A 14013-nucleotide genomic window follows, 5' to 3' on the forward strand; every position below is an offset into this window, starting at 1 on the left:
ACCCATCCAGAGTGTACCCTGCCTCTCGCCTGCGTACTGCTGGGATAGGCTCCAGCCTACTGCCACCTGAATTGGAAGAAGCGGTAAAAACCACCTGGCACTGCCGCAGCGCAAGAAAATATAATTTGGGTTTAACCCAAAACTGTAAATATGAGAAACATCACAAATCAGTGGGAAATATTACGAGATAATTGTTATATTTTTGTTGATTCCAGGCTAAAACAATATCTTTGTGTTTAATTACCTCCACATAATCTAAAGAAGCTGGATCTTTCAAAGCAATGCAGAGACACAACTTCCTGGGTGGCGCTCATATTGCAGGAAGATTCAGATGTTCCTGTAGCCATAAGTCATCCTGAACCTTAAAGGTCTTTTAGTCTACAATGAATCTGTGATTGGATGTTGATTTCTGCTTTTTTAAAGGACGGTATCAGAAGGAGTGCTACATGAAAGTAGCTTTGCTCCACCCCTTCCTCTTTGTCTCTACCATCACTCTCTATCTGCCATTGGCTTCGACCATAAGTCATCTGACCCCACTTGTTTCTAGGCAACAGCTTCTTTCAGATTTATCCGAGCAAATCTTATTAACCGTAAGTTTAGAGGCAGAGGTTTGGGTTTGTTTCTATTCAGATTCTGTGTCTCATTTCCCCTCTATGAAATCAGTCAGATCTGGACAGACAATAACAACATGGTCTTGCTTCTTATCACATGGGCATGTTTGGATCAGTATAACTGTGACACTGAGTGCAAAGCCTGGATTATTTCAGTGTAAAGAACTGAATGGAAAAAAACTTGCTTGGTTCCCGTTAGCTAGCTTTGGTTTGTGGTTATTAATGTGAAAGGATGGCGAGTGATCCAGGACGGATTGGACTGCCTGACTACGGTGGAAACTTTAAATAGATAGATATTTCTTTATTTATCTTTATTTCAGACAAAATAACACAATTTAATCAACAGGTTAAAAAAGTAGCAATTATTATGGTGTCCGAAAAGGAGCAGGATGAAGCAATGCTTTTGTATTCCTGCCCCCCTTTACAATTATAATCTTTTCTTCCTTATAGTTGTTTAAATAACCCCTTAAATAGGAAAAAAAATCACTAAATGCAAAAAAAAAAAAAACATACTCGTACACATACATATAATACACATATACTTATGCACATACACTCACAGGCACAAAGCAATGACATATTTATCTTTACAAGTGGTCGTATACCTCTCTATGTATTTATACTCTCAGAAAATTGTTGTTTAATTCAGCGAGGCCAAAAGAAACACACTAAAATAATCTCCCCCCCCCCCCCCCCCCCGATCATCTTCACTTCGCCACTTTAAGTTTCTGGGTACAGTATGTTTGTTTGTTTTGTTTTTCATGTGGAACATTTTGTGTTTATTTGCAACCTTTTAGTCCCCAGCGAAGCATGCTTTCTGAAAGTATTCCCTGTTTTCAGTTGTTGTAACAGCATGCCGTTTATCCTCCAGCTGCTCTTATCATCCTGCTACTGGATGATACGACGCTGATAAGACGAATGAAATGACACTCGGCTTGTATTTTATTGGGTTTAATATTTCTTTTCTTCTCTTTCTCCTTCCACTTCTTTGTGATCTCTCTGCTCTCCCTTTTCCTTCTCCTCTTATTTCTCTGATTCAACTTATCCTATCTGCTGTTCACGTCACCATTTTACTCACCTTCTCTGGCTCTTTTCCTACTCTCTCGCTATCTTTGCCCTCCACCAGTCTCTACCAGCCTCCCAGGCGCAGGCCCTCAGCTGTGTGGAGTCCATGTGCTGCTACCAGCATGGGCAGAGCGGCTGTTCCCGCCTGGCCCGCCTCCTGGAGCAAATGACCGGACAGTGCAAGGCCAGCGCCAACAATTGCCAAGCATCCAGCCGCAGCAACAGGTGGGGAGGACGACCACAACGAGAAACGATGATTATGAATCTCGATGAACCCTCGCCATCTCTTGGTGTGAAAAATTTGGCCTGCAGTCCTGACTGTTACTGTCCATGACGGGGCTGCAACTCTACTCGGAAGTCTCTTCTTGTTGCAGAAGGCGCATGTGGAAGCCAAGTTTCAGAGGTTGGAGAGGCTGATTTTAGGGCCTAGCAGTGAAAAGAAGAGATGGATGATGCAGATGTGTGGATCAGGTGAAAATGGACTGCACTACTGAGGATGCTTTTTTCCTAAGTGTGTGTCAGGAGAGTTTATTCCACCAGACAGAAAGGTGTGCTTTACCTCATGTTTATGGGAGCGTGCTCTCTAAAGCGTATTGAAACCAAAATCATATAGGTTAGCCATTAAATGTACCGCCAGCATGGCATACGGGTGTGGTGTTGCATGAGAGAGTTTGGGTTGCAGTATTTTTCTTTTCTTCTTTTCTTTTTGTTTGTTTTATACTGAAGTCCTTTCAATGTTCTGTGTCTGCGATGTACCCAGCTGGTCTCTGGACCACACTGTCTCGTCTGCTGCTGATACAAATGTATTAGTCCATGTGTCTGTGTCCTTATCAAATGATCTGTTGTCTGTTTGTCTTTTCTGTCCGTCTCGTGTGTCTGTGTCCTTATCAAATGATCTGTTGTCTGTTTGTCTTTTCTGTCCGTCTCGTCTGCTTTCATGTATAATTCTGCCATAAAATCAAAGTTTAATGTCATGAGTATTTGATCTGATCAGCCAGTTTCTGGAACAGGTGACGTCGCCACAGTCAGCTAACCTGTTAGCTTAGCAGATAGTCTTCTTGTTCAGTGAAGGGCGTGTCCACTTGGGATGATCCCAGACGCCCTTAACCAGGCACACAGAGTGATGTGTGGCTTTCCGCTGCTAAAACATCTCGTCAGTTTTCTGCACGTCTCAGTTTTCGATCCATTTTGCGATGAAAGCTGAAACGTCAAACGCTCCGATATTTCTTTGAAAGCTTTTTGCCTGGTGCAGCTTTAACCACCAGTAAGCTGAGCATACAGTTTGTGGGTCTGCCCAGTCTGCACTTTCTGTGATATTGTCTTTACCTGAATCCCAGCGACTCTGTGGGGTCATTGATTAATTGACCTGATCAGTCCTTTCTGCTGAGCAATCAATACTTCTGAAAACATCTCGGGAGAGCGTGCATAGATTAGATGGGTAATGAAGACGTTGCAGTCTGCATGCAAGCGTTTTGCAGGGGACCTCAGGAAGCCGTTTGCATGTTTATTTCTTCGTGACCAGGTAGATCTGTTCCTTCTTGTTGTCCCTTCAGCTGCTCTGGGCAGCGAGCAGCGGTGTTCCTGTTGTCCTGAGGACGACTGTCATCAGTCAGATACAGAAAATCATCTTACTGAGTGACATTAATGACATCTCTCTTTAACAAATACTATGTTCTTGGTTAAAATGGTAAACCAGCATTAGCTTAAAGATACTTATATACAGGTTTGAGAGCATAAATTGTATTCTGTGCCTCAGTGTTTTGTTATTTCTAACATTTTGTGTGGGATATCCATCATGAAATGATGCATTTACGTTGCTGCCGGGGTCAGTTCTTGCACAGAAATCCAAACCTTCAGGGTGAGATTGTCACTAAATGCATGATTCAATTTAGATGAATTCCTTCCTGTGGGGATGATTGATCTGTTTTCTGACCTTGGCACAAAGCAGCCAATTGGATTCCTCCAAGTTAGCAAATGGCTGCCAATTTCTTCCCCCCATAGGATAAAAATAAGCAGTGAACATAAGATAAAATGCAGAGGTTTGCTTTTTTTTTTTTTTTTTTTTTTACTGGGAATAGAAAGAAACAGTCAATGAAAAGAACCAGGGCTGAATCTACTGTTTTACACTCTGTACAGGACACACACACCTTTGTCTGTATTTTCTTCAAATCTTCCTCTTTTTTTTTCATTTGAGAACATAATAGATTACAAAGAACTGACCAAGTATGGAGACTCCGCCCACATTTGGCCTTAATGCTAGGAAACTGCCATGGGGGAAGCGTGTCCACCCTGTAATCACTGCGTAATGACTGGAATATATATGAAGCATATTTACAACCCATATAGAAGATGAGGTATTTATTCTGCGTTTATTGGAAGCCTAGTTATAGTCCTGCTTGCAGTGTTGAATGTGGGCCACAGCTGAATCATGGCTGGGGGCAACGAAGCAACACACACACATGGTTGTCAGGAGTCCACAAATATGGTTGTTTGTTTTTTTCATATCTTTTCATTGAACACAACGTACAGTAGAGGCCCGTGTCTGTCTGAATATTAGAGATCTTTGTCTCGTGATAGGCAGGTGATTATCAGGAGGCTTTTATATGCCAGCTAACAGCAGAAACGTGCAAATTTAAAAAGAAAAAGGAAAACTGGAATCATGTCACCTCAAAGTGTTTAAAACCACTTTTGAGTTGTGATTTCACAAAATCAAACAATTTTAACTTAAATTTGCAGCTTTGTTTATCTTCCAAACTGAATGAAATCTTTATTTAGAAGAAAATGGAGCGATTTGGCTGATGTGTTACCGTCATGCTAGTTCCTATCAGCCTCCTCGTGTTCTGGACCACATCTCAACCCAGACAGACTGCAGGGAGTTGCAGCTTTTTCTTTGTTTTCTGTACGACTTCCTGTATCTACTGATATTTTTCTACTGTATCCTGAAGCCTTATATGAGCTTCTGAGAAGAGGCCAATAATTAGGGGCGTGCTTGTTTTCTACCTGCGGATGTTTCTGTTGGGTGGAGTCCTCTACCGGTTTACAGGAACTCTTTTTGTCTGCTAGAAGCTACAAAACAAGAACGCCTGTGCTCTGTCCTGCTGCATGGGGGCTGCTGCTGCTGCTTCTGCTATTTTGTACGGTGTATACCTGTATGTATTCGTGCCCCTCTCACACTCTCCCTTTGTGTCTTCGTCCTTCTGCATCTACAATCTGCATAATGCTGTTTGACCTTCCACACTAATTATTCATGTTAATGTCCCCTGTAAGCTCCGTCTTGTCAGAAATCTACCTGTTCTGTTTCTGATTCATGTCTGAAGCTACGTCTGGCGCTGATATCGCTTTGGTCCATCCTGACCCGGAGAGCAGAGACTGGCTTTAGAGTAGAGCAGCTGACTGAAGCAGCACGTGGGAGCGCCTCCAGTCAAACCAGCGTTTGACTCATGAGTCTGTTTGAAGCGGCCTTGTTTCCCTGTTTACCAGCTCTGAACACGTGAAGCGGTTTCCCACCGAAGGGCCACTAGAATCAGTCAGAGCAGAGAAACTTCCAGCTGTGGAGAGACGGATTCAACAAGTGTGGAAGCAGTTCACACGCATCAGTCGTCATGAGAAGGGGGGGGGGGGGGGGGGGGTGTATGTGTGGCAGCCAGAACGCAGCGCCTCTTTGTGCTGAAGGGATGATGAGACTTTCAGGCCAAAGTTCTGATCATTAGCTCCAGTTCATGTCTGATTTGTTTCAGCACAGCAACGCTGCTGGGTTTGTCGTGACCTCAAGCAGCTGCGGGCTGCGATGTTCCTGCTGCATCGGTGCTTCTCCTCACCGGGTCACATCGCGACCAAACGCTGGGAGATCTTTGCTGAACAAAGAGATCGTGCCAGTTAGTAGCTGCGAACATGCATATTTATTTGACATAGATTACATCAGATATATGTTGGAAGCCGATCCAGTTTTTCCAGTAAAGATATTTTTGTTACATGAACTAACCTTTCAGGATGTTTACTCCACCAGCAGGAAAAATAATTCACGTTGTTTTGGAGTGGATCAAAGAGGGAAGAATGATGCTGATGCTTGTTAATCATGTTTTTTTTGTTTTTTTCCCCCCACCATTTATGGTTATGTGTTGAGTAGATGAAGTCTCTTCGTAACTCCTCAAACATGAAGCTACCAGCAAAACCCACCAAAACATTTCAATATTCACTCTGTTGCCTCGAAGCGTTTAGTCATGATGATGTTTATCTGCTATCATCCCAAAGCCAACCCTGCTTGTTTTGGGTGCCAGCATGCATCAGAAATGATTTCTTGGCTTTATTTAAGCCATAAAGGACTTTTGTTTTGTTCTTTTCATGGAGACCAGACTTCCTGCTGACGTGTTGCTCTTTGGCTGCTCCTAATTGGACAGTTCTGTCGATTTAAGCTATGATTGGTCAAACGTTTGACAGGAAGTCGCTTCATCATAATATTTGGTTAAAATAGAGGTCTCCTAGCAACACAGTGTTGTTGTTGTTTTTTTACCATAATGTAATAATCATGTTATCATGGATTGGATTTACCATAAAAAAGTCAGAATAAAAACCAGATTTCACCAGATCATGACCAGCCTGTAAATACATCAAGTCACCGCTGTCGGCCACAGTTTACCCCACAAAGCCGATGGCGGCGGTGAAATCCTCTGAATGCAAACAGAACCTGGTGACATCAGCGACTTACCGAGAGACTTTTGATACTCATCAATAACTCATCACACTCTTCATCCATCCATCCTTCCAGCTTCTCTGCTTCTTCCAACCTGGTTGACTAGAATAAAATCACACATGCATTGATGGCTAGCGTCAGCACCGCCACTCCACACACACACTCACACACACACTCCTGCCAACACACTCCAGTCTCCTAACCGCCACTGCTGCCTGTTTTCAGGGCTTGGAGCGACACAGAGAACCTCTACTCCAACGATCGCAGCATCCTGACGCTGTCACCCATCGAGGCCACCCACTGCTGACTCCCAGGGCCACTGACTTAACAAACACAGCCAAGAGCGAGCGTGCTACCACTCAGGCATGAGTCATACCCCCACCCCCCCCCCCCACCCCCCCCACACACCACCATTTCTGAATCTACTTCTCTTGCACTCGGCGCATTCTCCACCGGATGCAGTGACGAATAGGATAAGGAGCTAAAGGACTCGGCTGAGTGCTCCAGGCGACTTTATCTGTCACCTTTTTGTGTCCCGGAGTGAATCGATTCTTAGAAAGGCTGAGAGCATCATCACATGGGAGCAACTTTAGAAGAAGCATAAGGAGTCCCATTTCTGGGGATGCAGAACATTCAGTCATTACACGAGCAGGAAAAATTGGATTAGTCTCTGTGCAGCTCTTACATAACCTTTAACATGTCTTCAGTGGTCAAACCGTATGACTGGATGTGACTGAGACAGTTTGGAAAAGACTCAGATCAGGGGCCTTCATGTAGCACCAGGAGCTCCGATGACTTAGACGAGAACACCTCATTGTTTCCATGAAGTGACACGTAAAACTTCCAGCGCGGACGTCTCTGAGTCGTCCGCTGCATCTTCACTTCCTTCAGACTGAAAGAGAAAAAACACCCCTGGACCCCCGATGAGCCTGTAGCATCCAGATGTTCCTCCGAGACCTCCTGTACTGTCTCTGAGCTGTGGTACCAAAGACCAGAAGATCTAAACTGGAGTTAATAAGGAAAAAAAAGTGTTTATTTTTGTGCCTGACTGTACAGAAGCTTATATTCTTAAGAAGAATTTGTTTGTGCTGCTTTCTCGTCCGACCTGTTCAGGCCTCCGTCTCCTCGGTGCATCACTCCGAGCGAGGCTGGAGGTCTCAAAAGCCATACGTTTTAAAGATTTATATTAGTAATAGTTTAGGGAACGAACTGTGGACTGAAGCGGTTTGAACCCGGTACTTTGTACTTGTTCCATTTAAATGCCTTTTCTTCATCAGCCCCATGACGTCAAGCATCTCAGCGTTACGGACCGTTGCCACGGATACTCCTGCAGCACGCAGGGCTGAAAAGTTGACGTACTTACCCGGAGGTCTGTGATGGCGAGGTGCTTTGTGAAATGGTGGCTGGTGTGTGTGTTAACCCAGACAGCAGAATGTTTCTTATGTTCACAAGATAAATATGTTTGACTCTGAGCAGAGGAAAAGCCGAGCGTTTGCACAGGTAGCAGCAGAATCCCTTTTTCCTGCTGAAAATGTTTTCACCCGTCACCATTGAAATCATCCATATTTCCTTGTTATTGTTTTCACCATGTGTGTTTATGCTGTTGGAGCGTGCGTGTGTGCGTGTCGATGGTTTTGCCATAGTGGTTTGAGCTCCGAGTGGACACATGCTGTCAGGTCAGAGGTCAGAGCCGTCTCAGATGCTCAGCTCGTCCTCCTGACCGTCTTTTAAAGGAGAATCCAGAAGGTTACTGAGGTGTCAAACCCCCCCCCCCTCAGAGACAACTTGACACCAACAAACCACACAACGCTGACCAGAACACACACACAGGGAGAAACCGTGAGCTGCCAGGCGTCATGTTGGAAGGGGAAAGTCGTGGAAAAGTTTCAGTTCGGTCCGTTTTTCCTCTGTCCAGCTGACAGCGGGAGGGTATTTATTATTATTATTGCTGTATTTCTTTTTGTGTTTGTGTTAAACTTTTCCAACAAATTAGCATCTGTAAACATATGTTTGTATGTTAGCTAATACTGAAGAATTAAAGAATGTTTCCACCTCGACCCCTCCATCCAGCAGCTAACACTCACTGAGCTTTACATCTCGACACATTCATGTTTAAATCAGTGGAGTTCATGTCTGTTGTTCAAACATCTACATTTATTTAGATCTAATCTACCTGCGTTTAGAAAAACCTGTTTAATCCCACCAGTTTTTACACAAAGCTCCGTTTATCTGACAGGAGTTACAAAATATTAACCCGAATGACGTCGCGTTGACGTTTACTTGAGTTATAAGTGGAGAGAAGACGTCAGGAGGATGTTTAACAGACCGAGATGGACCAGACTGTAAAGCAGAAGCAGGCATGGCCACGATATTTCTTTTATTTCTAAGCATCAGAATCGGGACCTCTTCTCCTTCTGCATTTCTATGAAAGAATGGATTCATATTTTTCCTCTAGTTTGTTATAAAACTGTCTCACGTGGGATGTGAGATGAAAAACCACTGTGAAACTCCAGCTTCCAGTCACGGTCAGCAGATGTGGTTGGCTTGTTTACCAGGATTGTAAAAAAAAAAAAACCATCCTTGGAATTAGACATTCACTAATCTCAGTGTTTCTACAACATCAGTGCTGAAACAGCTGAATGTTTGACAGGAAACAAGTCCTTCCTAACAGAAAAACCAGACCTGGCGCCCCCTTGTGGTAATGCAGAGAACTACAACAGGGAACAAAATTAACATTTTTATCAGATTCTTTAGCTGTAAAATTAAAAATAGAGACAATTCCCACTCGGGTCACACTTCAGTGATCGTTTTGTATCCGAACAGATAAAAAAAAAAAATCTTGATATCCTGAAAGGCAGCAGTGCTGTCGTCATCCGAGCTCCGTTACGCGTCAGCTGCAGCCGGGTTTGGATGCGAGGCCTCTAGGGTGTTTTAGAAGCAGATTACTCAACCACATTATACAGAATGGTGATTTAATATTTCATCACACCTCTATCCCTGATTACCACCACGTCATCCATCAGAGGCACCGTCCAAATTTCATTAGGCATCTTATTAAAAGGCACAGTCACACTGTTAGTCTGCACATGTGTTCCTGCTGTCAGAAATAACATACATTTATTAAAGGTCATCTGTGGACATATAAACCTCAAGCTGCAACATAAATATTTGTCCTTGTTGCTATGATGAAGAAATGCTTTAGTTGTACGACTGTAGGCCGGTGAAGAAAAATGGTTGCCGTCTTATCCAATCTGTTTTTTGTTTGTTTGTTTTTGGTAATGAAATCAGCTTCAGCAGTGGGAGTCTAAATGAAAATGTCAAACATTTAGTTTTCTGCAGCAGAATGTCATGTGACTCATCAGCCAGGCAGACACGAGACGGCCGGTCATGTCGACGCTTCGTTGTAACCGTTGTTCTTCGTGCTGCACCAGACAACACACCACCGTCATCGCTCTTCTGTTGACTAACATCTGATGCCCTGTCTGTCCTCCTGTCTGTAAATCTGTCTTATAGCTAAAGATTCTATTTACTAAATAAATACACTTTTATAGAGCCGATGGGTCGGAGTTTCTTCATTTGAAGTGTGTGTTCTACAACTCTGTCAAAGAATAAATTGATCTGAGTCATTAACCCTGCAGGTATTTGTGGTCCGCTCCTAACTGGGGTTGATTCAGAGCAAAACACCATGAAAACAGCTTTACATGCAAGTATAGAGGTTTTAGCAGAAGCTGTCCAGGTTTCAGGTGATAAAATCTAAAAGGATGATTGTACTCAGGCATCCTGGGTTTTCTCATCCTCCCACACGGATGATCTCGACTGAAGACACCAGAGCAGCAGCCAGGAAAATTCATGTTACATTTCACACCGTCTGCTTTGATTTGAGACATTTATTTTATACCATCACAGTAAATTTTAAAGAGCTACAACACTTTTTCTTAATTTCAGGGAAAGGAAAAGAGTGAGATCACAGCCGCAAATGTGTGGAGGGTCTGAAAAAGCCCAAGTACTGTAGTTAGAAAAATATTTCACAGAAAGTATAATAATCGACCTCTATGACGACGACAAACCTGGGCATAAATGTTCCCTTGCCTGGACGCGGGGTACGAGAGCGAGCGTCTGGTGGCCGGGCCTTCGCCCATGGGGCCCGGTCGGGCTCAGCCCGAAAGGGTTACATGGGCCCCACCTCCCGTGGGCTCACCATCTGCGTGAGGAGCCGTAGGGGTCGGGTGCAGTGTGAGCTGGGCGGCAGCAAGGGGCGGGGACCCTGACGGTCCGATCCCCGGCTGCAGAAGCTGGCTCTAGGGACGTGGAATGTCACCTCTCTGGTGGGGAAGGAGCCTGAGCTTGTGCGCGAGGTTGAGCGGTTCCGGCTAGATATAGTTGGACTCACCTTGACGCATGGCTTGGGCTCTGGAACCAGTACCCTCGAGAGGGGCTGGACCTTCTTCCACTCTGGAGTTGCTCATGGTGAGAGGCGCCGAGCAGGTGTGGGCATTCTCATCAGCCCCCAGCTTGGTGCCTGCACGTTGGGGTTTACCCCGGTGGATGAAAGGGTAGTTTCCCTCCGCCTCCGGGTGGGGGGACGGGTCCTGACTGTGGTCTGTGCTTATGCGCCGAAACAGCAGTTCAGATTACCCACCCTTTCTGGAGTCCTTGGAGGGAGTGCTGGAGGGTGCTCCTTCTGGGGACTCCATAGTTCTGCTGGGGGACTTCAATGCTCACGTGGGCAATGACAGTGAGACCTAGAGAAGAGTGATTGGGAGGCATGGTCCCCCCCCTTCTGAACCCAAATGGTGTTTTGTTATTGGACTTCTGTGCTCGTCATGGATTGTCCATAACGAACACCATGTTCCAACATAAGAGTGTCCATATGTACACCTGGCATCAGGATTCCCTGGGCTGCAGTTCGATGATCGATTTTGTAGTCGTATCGTCGGACCTGCGGCCACATGCCTTGGACACTCGGGTGAAGAGCGGGGCGGAGCTGTCAACTGATCACCACCTGGTGGTGAGTTTGCTCAGATGGTGGGGGAGGAAGCCGGTCAGAGCTGGCAGGCCCAAACGTGTTGTGAGGGTCTGCTGGGAACGTCTGGCTGAGTCCCCTGTCAGAGCGAGCTTCAGCTCCCACCTTCAGCAGAGCTTCGAAAATGTCCCGGGTGAGGCGGGGGACATTGAGTCCGAATGGGCTGTGTTCCGTGCCTCTATTGCTGAGGCGGCTAGCCGGAGCTGTGGCTGTAAGGTCGTTGGTACCTGTCGTGGCGGCAATCCCATGACTCGTTGGTGGACACCAGCAGTGAGGGATGCCGTCAAGCTGAAGAAGGAATCCTATCGAAACCCTTCTTGGCCTGTGGGACTCTGGAGGCAGCTGATGGGTACCGACAGGCTAAGCGGCATGCGGCTTCGGCTGTCACCAAGGCAAAAACTCTGGTATGGGAGGAGTTCAGCGAGGCCATGGAGAAAGACTTCCGAACGGCTTCGAGGAGATTCTGGTCCACCACCCGGTGGCTCAGGAGGGGGAAGCAGTGCTCCATCAATACTGTGTACAGTGGAGGTGGGGAGCTGCTGACCTCAACTCGGGACGTTGTGGGTCGGTGGAGGGAATACGTTGAAGACCTCCTCAATCCTACCAACACGTCTTCCCATGAGGAAGCAGAGCTGGGGGACTCAGGGGTGGACTCTCCTATCTCTGGGGCTGAAGTCGCTGAGGTGGTCAAAAAGCTCCTTGGCGGCAAGGCCCCGGGGGTGGACGAGATCCGCCCGGAGTTCCTTAAGGCTCTGGATGCTGTGGGACTGTCCTGGCTGACACGCCTCTGCAGCATCGCGTGGACATCGGGGGCAGTGCTGCTGGATTGGCAGACTGGGGTGGTGGTCCCCCTTTTTAAGAAGGGGGACCAGAGGGTGTGTTCCAATTACAGGGGAATCACACTCCTCAGCCTCCCTGGGAAGGTCTATTCAGGGGTCCTGGAGAGGAGGGTCCGCCGGATAGTCGAATCCCGGATTGAGGAGGAGCAGTGCGGTTTTCATCCTGGTCGCGGAACAGTGGACCAGCTCTATACCCTCTTTGGGGTCATGGAGGGGGCATGGGAGTTTGCCCAACCAGTCTACATGTGCTTTGTGGACCTGGAGAAGGCGGTCAACCGTGTCCCCCGGGGGCTCCTGTGGGTGGTTCTCCGGGAGTATGGGGTACCGGACCCCCTTGTACGAGCTGTCCGGTCCCTGTACAACAGGTGTCAGAGCTTGGTCCGCATTGCCAGTAGTAAGTCGGATTCGTTTCCGGTGAGGGTTGGACTCCGCCAAGGCTGCCCTTTATCACCGATTCTGTTCATAACTTATATGGACAGAATTTCTAGGCGCAGCCGAGGTTTTGAGGGGATCCGGCTTGGTGGCCTCAGGATTGGGTCCCTGCTTTTTGCAGATGACGTGGTCCTGTTGGCTTCATCTGGTCGTGATCTCCAGCTCTCACTTGAGCGATTCGCTGCAGAGTGTGAAGCGGCTGGGATGAGAATCAGCACCTCCAAATCTGAGACCATGGTCCTCAGCCGGAATAGGGTGGATTGCCCTCTCCGGGTCGGGAGTCAGGTCCTGCCTCAAGTGGAGGAGTTTAAATATCGCGGGGTCTTGTTCATGAGTGAGGGAAGGATGGAGCGCGAGATCGACAGACGGATCGGTGCGGCGTCTGCAGTAATGCGGACTCTGCGACGGTCTGTCTGTCGTGGTGAAGAAGGAGCTGAGCCAGAAGGCGAAGCTCTCGATTTACCAGTCGATCTACGTTCCTACCCTCACCTATGGTCATGAGCTGTGGGTCGTGACCGAAAGAACGAGATCTCGTATACAGGCGGCTGAAATGAGTTTCCTCCGCAGGGTGGCCGGGCTCACCCTTAGAGATAGGGTGAGGAGCTCGGTCATCTGGGAGGGGCTCAGAGTAGAGCCGCTGCTCCTTCGCATCGAGAGGAACCAGTTGAGGTGGCTCGGGCATCTGGTTAGGATGCCTCCTGGACGCCTCCCTGGTGAGGTGTTCCAGGCACGTCCCTCTGGGAGGAGACCCCGGGGAAGACCCAGGACACGCTGGAGGGATTATATCTCTCGGCTGGCTTGGGAACGCCTCGGGATCCCCCCCGCAGAGTTGGCAAATGTGGCTGGGGAGAGGGAAGTCTGGGCTTCCCTGCTTAGGCTGCTGCCCCCGCGACCCGACCCCGGATAAGCGGCACGAAGACGAGACGAGAAAGTATAATGTCATTCTTATCACTTTTCATGGAGAGTAAAATGTGAAAGTACATCATACTGTTGCATGCTGGGATGGGAACGCCATCCTGTTACCTGCTGCCTGTGTGGTAAGTTCTGGTTTTAGTTGCTTATAGCAGCTGAAGATGTTCAATGAAAGATCAGCTGGTATTTAAACTATGATGCTATCCTGTGGTGGTATTTCCAGCTGTTTCATTTACAGAATTATATTCTGAGTTTTATAAAACTGCATTACAGTCTAAAGATGATTGGATCTTTTAGCTTTAATGCAATTTTTAACAGATATTTAACAGATTTTATTCTTCCCTCTGCTCACTGGGAAACACAATGGGGTGGATGAAAGGTGGAAGAGACAGCAGCAAGAAGCCTTAACGTTACTGATTTTAAATAAACACTTATAACAGT

General features: G+C 46.7%; 1 protein-coding gene across 3 annotated transcripts in view; it reads left to right on the top strand.

Moving 5' to 3' along the window:
* atp11b (ATPase phospholipid transporting 11B) overlaps positions 1–14013 on the top strand; it is a 66751-nt gene that overhangs the window by 43981 nt on the left and 8757 nt on the right. For 2 of the 3 annotated variants that reach the window (XR_013771433.1, XM_079245570.1), the window contains 2 exons: positions 1738–1901; positions 6592–6679. Coding sequence is in view for 2 of the 3 variants with exons in the window: in XM_079245570.1 (XP_079101696.1) it covers positions 1738–1901; positions 6592–6673 (246 nt within the window). In the remaining variant the exon portion in view is untranslated. Of the gene's footprint in view, positions 1–1737; positions 1902–6591; positions 6680–14013 lie in introns of those variants that run through there. The other variant, XM_079245571.1, reaches the window with a different exon arrangement.

Source organism: Telmatherina bonti (assembly GCF_933228915.1).
Source record: "Telmatherina bonti genome assembly, chromosome: 8".
Taxonomy (NCBI): Eukaryota; Metazoa; Chordata; class Actinopteri; order Atheriniformes; family Telmatherinidae; genus Telmatherina; species Telmatherina bonti.